At 38.2% G+C, this 5,983-nt stretch overlaps 1 protein-coding gene across 1 annotated transcript in view; it reads right to left on the bottom strand.

Moving 5' to 3' along the window:
• Positions 1-4,780: 4,780 nt before the first annotated feature.
• Positions 4,781-5,983, bottom strand: part of LOC111871403 (NADH-ubiquinone oxidoreductase 49 kDa subunit) — a gene marked incomplete at its 5' end in the record, with an annotated part of 24,035 nt that continues 22,832 nt past the window's right edge. Inside the window, 2 exon segments of the mRNA XM_023864490.2 lie at positions 4,781-4,930; positions 5,258-5,398. Of these exon segments, the coding sequence (XP_023720258.2) occupies positions 4,893-4,930; positions 5,258-5,398 (179 nt within the window).

Raw genomic sequence — 5,983 nt, 5'->3', positions numbered from 1 at the left:
CTTCCCAGCCCCATCAATTGAACAAATCAGCCATAGCTTGCCATTTCTGCATTTCAATCAATTCATGCGGAACCCATCGTGATGCAATTTTTCTCATGCCCAGGCGTTCCTTCAGAATGTGAAGCACAGTCATATGCGTTAATCCTGTCTCTCGGGCCAGCTCACGAATTGTATGGTGTCGATCACTCTCCAGTAATGCGGAAAGAGCATACACTTCACTGACACTAGGACGATCTGGCCGACGCACGTCTGCCACATTTTGGCGTCCCTTGTTGAAGACTTCTACCCACTTTGCCACTGTTCTGTAAGGCAATGCAGATTCCCAACAAGCCTCTTGAAGACCTTGATGAAACTGTCGTGCTGTACAGCCTCTGGCACATTCAATCTTTATCGAACTCCATTGTTCCTGTTTCAAAAACATCGTGACAACACTACATTAGACCACCAGCTAGCATGAGGCTCTGTTCTTCTTGTCACTGCGCATGCGCATGTGGTAAGGGTGAGTCCATTTGTTCGGAGGTAAGGTAGGTATGTAACTAACGTGTGGTATAAGCAACATTATTTGTTTCCGTTGGATGGCGTCTCTACAGCAGTGTTGCCACTATTACAGTTCTGACCCTTGTATTTTCACCATTCAGGTTACCACAGCTACTTACTTTTCTCTAACTACAGAGCAGTAAAAAAAAAGAGCAGTACTAATGTCTATTATTTTTCTTGTAAAGCTTGGGTGAAGCCCAATCAGAAGAAAGCTATGCAACAAGGTGGTGAGAACCAGGTAGTCATCTGCTCTTGGAAAATTCAAGTTGGGTTTTGTAGTACACAGTCAGAATCACAAGTGTTCCTAAGTGACCTCTGATATCAGATAAAGGTTGGGCCATCCCTCTGTCTTTGCCCTCCATGTTGCTGTCATTCTATAAATTAATAATAATATTGCCCATGACTTTGACCCTTACATTTTCCATTGTAAAATTCCCATCCTGTATCTTCTCCACATACTTAACACAGAACTCCCACTGTTCTTTTGGGATGTTGTTAAGGGCAACACTTTTTCAGCAACTTCACATTTAACCTGGGCCCAAATAACTCTGTTGAATTGCAAGTGTAAATGAAATAAATGAACAACTGAAATGAATTATTGTGCCCTCTGGAGCTTGCAATCTCATCAAGTTCATAATATTTGTTCACTGATTTGACCATACACACAAAAATCAGTCCATTCCTGGTATGATTTGAATCACATTGTTCTTTTGTAGCCCATTAATAATTTCACATTTTCTTAAGTTTGTTACTGAACACTTATTAAGCATGGCATGACCACATACCCTCTCAATTACAAATCACCACATTTTTTCAAATGGTTTTGAGCAGGGTATCTACAAATTTCATGAACTACGTATTGAATACTCCAACATTCATGTCTACATGCCAATGTGTCTGCTGATATTTTCTTGGCCTGAATAATAATGTACAGTTCTCAATGAATCTCATTTTTAGAGAGTACATGTGCAAAGCAATTATCACCCTCCTTCGACAACAGGTACCTCTACATCACAGTTTCCTTCAGAATGTTTCCAGCATTTAGGCAAAGTTTGGCTTCGGTTAATCCACTTCTTGTCGAAATACAGAAAAAGTGCTACTTCATTCCGCACCCCCTTCATTATCCAAAGGAACATTTTTCAAGCGGCAACAATCTCACTCCAGTCAAAGAGTACTGTCTATTAATCTTTCAGTATCTTATACTGGGAACAAACTAGGGTAGAATATTCTCCTCTGTCATAACATGATATCATATTTCTCCTCAAAACGATTTTTATCAAATGTAATGTCATACTATTCCTTCATTTGATGTCTTATGAGGAGAGAAAATCTTAATTCTTCTGTTTCCCTATTTAGCAATACTTTGCATCATATTTCTGCCTATACCACATGCTTCTGCGTACTTTAGAGGGATTACAGGTGACACCGATCACTTAAAACATACTTTTGTAGTATTGGCTTGGTCAGAATGGTGCTGTCCCTACTACCTATTTCTGCCTCCTAATGGATGCCTTTTATGTTAACTTATTGATAAGGTGTAATTATTTAGGCTGCGGATAATGCAAGTTGTCCTTACAGAACTAACAAAGGTAGGTATGTAGCCAGTGCTTGAGGTGGAATGAAAATAGATCCGGGATGCCATCCCGTCGCATCCTGCCCCACCTCAGGCCCTGGGTATTGTACATTGCATTTACTGCCAAAGAAGTAACGGGATGCTTTTAAGCCATTTAGAAAAGAACCGGGATGCCATTCCGCCGCATCCCGCCCCACCTCAAGCCCTGTATGTAGCTACAAAAACCATCTCAGTCAGTTAGCATGAGACTCACGGTAACGATGCCAGAATTCGCCAATTCACGAGTTGATCCATCTTGACATTATCCACTTACATTGTTCTGAAAACCACACTCTTTAATTTATTGTATGTAAATGTTTATACAGTGGAACCTCGCTTAACGAGCATTATTCGTTCCAAAATCTTACTCGTAATGCGAAACACTCGTTAAACGAAACAATTTTTACCATATAAATTAATGCAAAATATGATAATGTGTTCCATGTGGAAAAAAATACTCAAAAAATTTTATGTATAATGTTTATTCAAAGAAAATTATGTATACATTGTTAAGGAGCGTGAATCATCTTCATCTTTTCTTCTGTGCAGAATGAACCAACCTGGAATGCGAATTCAATTTGCAGAAAACAAAAAAAATCAAAATAATTAGTTTATTATTTATGATACATATCTAATTCTTTTTTACTAAAAAGCTTTCTAGAGACATTTGTTTTTGCCGACACTTCAAAATTTGGTGAAAATGCGACACAGCATTATCATTATATAAATTTGTAGCGTGCATAGCCACTGCCTTATTAGGGTGATGCTTCTCAATGTATGATACAACAGTTTCCCATGCTTTCAGCATTTCTCTTATTGCGCCAGAAGATTGTTGCTTTGCTCTTATCTCCTTCTCCTCCTCTGACAAACTCTCCTCCACAACTTCTTGCTGTGAAACACAATGCAACTCCAAATAGTGCAAATTGTTGATGTAGACCGATTGTATGTATGTGCTAGATCAGCCACGCTCACACCTCGTTCTCGCTTTTCAATGATTTTACGTTTCATTTCTACGGTTATTTTTATTCTCTTATGGCTGTCTTTTTGCGGCTTTTTCTTCGGGGACATTTTTGCAAGGGTTAATAAACTTTGCACAAAAAGAATCACAAATAATATGTCTGAACAAAAGTTTGGAAAAATGTGTGATCACAAGCGACACTAAGATGCTAGCGAAACAAGTGCTAAACACAGACTGACGTAGCAAGCGCACAATCTGGGACTTCCCTCTCGTCACTCGTTATGCGAAACGTCGCTCATTAAGCGAGTCTTTTTTTATAATCTGTTTTGCTCATGATACGAATTACTCGTTATGAGAGGTGCTCGTTAAGCGAGGTTCCACTGTACTTACAATTTCTCATTTGAACCGATAATCCACTTCACCAGATCTATTTAGTGAACTAGACTTTGGAGTGTGCAGATATCATGTCCATACGCTTCAGCAAATCAAGAAAGTGTGAGAAGCATGAAGAGGGCTTCCACATTCCCACACTGGGAATTCAAAACTTCACACAAGACAACTACTACACAATGGCCCCTGAGTAGCTCCCATTTACAAGCAAATATAATGAGTTTTTGGGCTGGCTTCTTCACTGACTCTTGTAGGCATTTCTGGTTTTCTGTACCTGGGCTAAAATTAATGACTGCCCATATGCGTCAGAATTCCAGACTTCTTGGTGATGCCAGAATCCAGAAATTTCTACATAAACACCATATTACACATTGAAGACAATGGAATACGGTATTATAGATTTACGATAAAGTTGAATTAATATCAAAATATAACATTTTGAATTTAAAGTACTGACAAACAATTATAAATAAAGTTCTCAGTTATTTAAAATCAGTCAACTGAAAATGGCCAGGAATGATCACAGTCACAGGTTATCTGATTTTAGCTTGCCATTTAAAAACTGCTGTACACTGTAAACATGTAGTTCTCCTACAACATTTATGTACTGCCCATTCAACACTTTTCAACCCACTTATTTCCCTCAGTTGGTTAGTAAACCATGAGAATACTGGACTGCACTGCTTAGGACAGGAATGTTTCATACCATTACCAAGTGACAACTGAAAGCATCAGCCAAAGACTGACCCTAACACCCGCTTGTGATTGACTGTTGTATATTCCAGCAAAGGTGAAGCTTTATAAGGATGAGATTATAGATGAACTGTATAAATTACAAATGTACATTATTTAAGTTCATCTTTCTTGGGTACAGATAATTTTCTTACTGCATTATTTTTAGATACCTGAAAGTTATGTTCTTTCAGGGTACCACTTCATGCATCATAATTTGAGAACAGATTTGACCTTTATTTTTGCAGCTGTTTAAACTCATAACAATCTGGGTAATGTTCAGGTTGCTACAATTATTGCTTATACATAGTTTTGTCACCTAAGAACACATACTTCCATAGCTTTCCATTTAAATAAATATCTGAGAAACACAAAAGTGCAAATTTGTCTTACAGAATCAATAAATAAATATTTCACATGTCTGGACAGCCTGTTATCATGAGAGAAATACACAAACGAGAGAAACAGGTTTGGTGACAGAATCAGAGGATGATGAACGGTGAGGATGGACAGAATGCCTGGGATCACTTTGTTCAATGACAGTCCACACACAACTGTTATATTACTTTTATTAAATTATAATATTTACAGTAGTTCTAAAAGCTACAACATAACATTAACTGAAGACAAATTATAACACAATTTCTTATCTACAGCTATGAATTAACGATCAATCTCACCGAAAACAACATCCAGTGTCCCTGCAAAAGCAAACATCTGGATCAGTAGAATATACACCCTGAAGAAAATGAAGAGAAACCAATACCCAATGCATGATACCAACTTTATTTTGAATGGTCAGCAGTTAGTCAGCTCCTGCTTTAGTTCCAACCAGTGGTCAAAATGTAATCTAGCAACTACAATTCCATCTTTCATGAAACTTTATTGGTTAAAGAGTTATTAGGAGGTGAAAAGCATGGAGATGGCACACAGTTTTGATGAAACATAAGCCTATCCTTCCTTATAAAATAAGAAGATGGGCTAAGAATTAAACAGCTAAGCTTATCGGTATGTTAGAAACAACTTACCAATAATAGCAACAATGTCAGCCAACATGTGATTCTTGCCAATTTTGTCAATGGCAGCAAGGTGGGCAAATCCAGGTGCCTTTATTTTGCACCTATATGGCTTGGAACTTCCATCTGACACAAGATATACACCAAATTCACCTGTTTCAGCAAAGGAAAAGGAATTCAATTAGCCAGCAAAGATCTTAAGTATGTTTCCATTATAACAAATATTAACCGTTCAGCGTGGTTTGACGTGTATGTTTCGTCAGGTATTTAAATCGTCTGGGGGGGTTCGACGTGTATGTTTCGTCCAGCTGCACACCTATGTTATAACGCCCATAATAATTGATGGTTTTGCTGTAGATTGTTAGATTTTTCGCTGGCCTGTTGTCAGGAGAACTGTATTTAATGACACACGAGTTTAAGAGCGCTAAGTAATCGTTACATATGCCTGTCTTGCAGCAAATTTCCTGTGGCTATTGCGAGCGTTCTACTGTTATTAATGGTGTGTTTTCTTTGCTTTGAAGTTATAAACAGCAGAGACGTGATATGTGCTGTGTTTATAATATCATATTGCCCTGAGCTGGCCACACTAACACACTCAATTGGAATTCTTAGAAGAGGGATGTCCAAAACTTTATTCTTGCATGATCGATTGATTTCGCACAGTATATAGCACCCAGTTCTTAGAAAAACGTCACGAATTAAGGCAGAACACTGTGGTCACCCCCTGAGACGATACGG

This window comes from Cryptotermes secundus, unplaced genomic scaffold, assembly GCF_002891405.2.
Source record: "Cryptotermes secundus unplaced genomic scaffold, Csec_1.0 scaffold236, whole genome shotgun sequence".
NCBI lineage: Eukaryota > Metazoa > Arthropoda > Insecta > Blattodea > Kalotermitidae > Cryptotermes > Cryptotermes secundus.
Note: the sequence above shows the minus strand (reverse complement) of the source record. Positions and strands in the feature narration are given on the sequence as shown.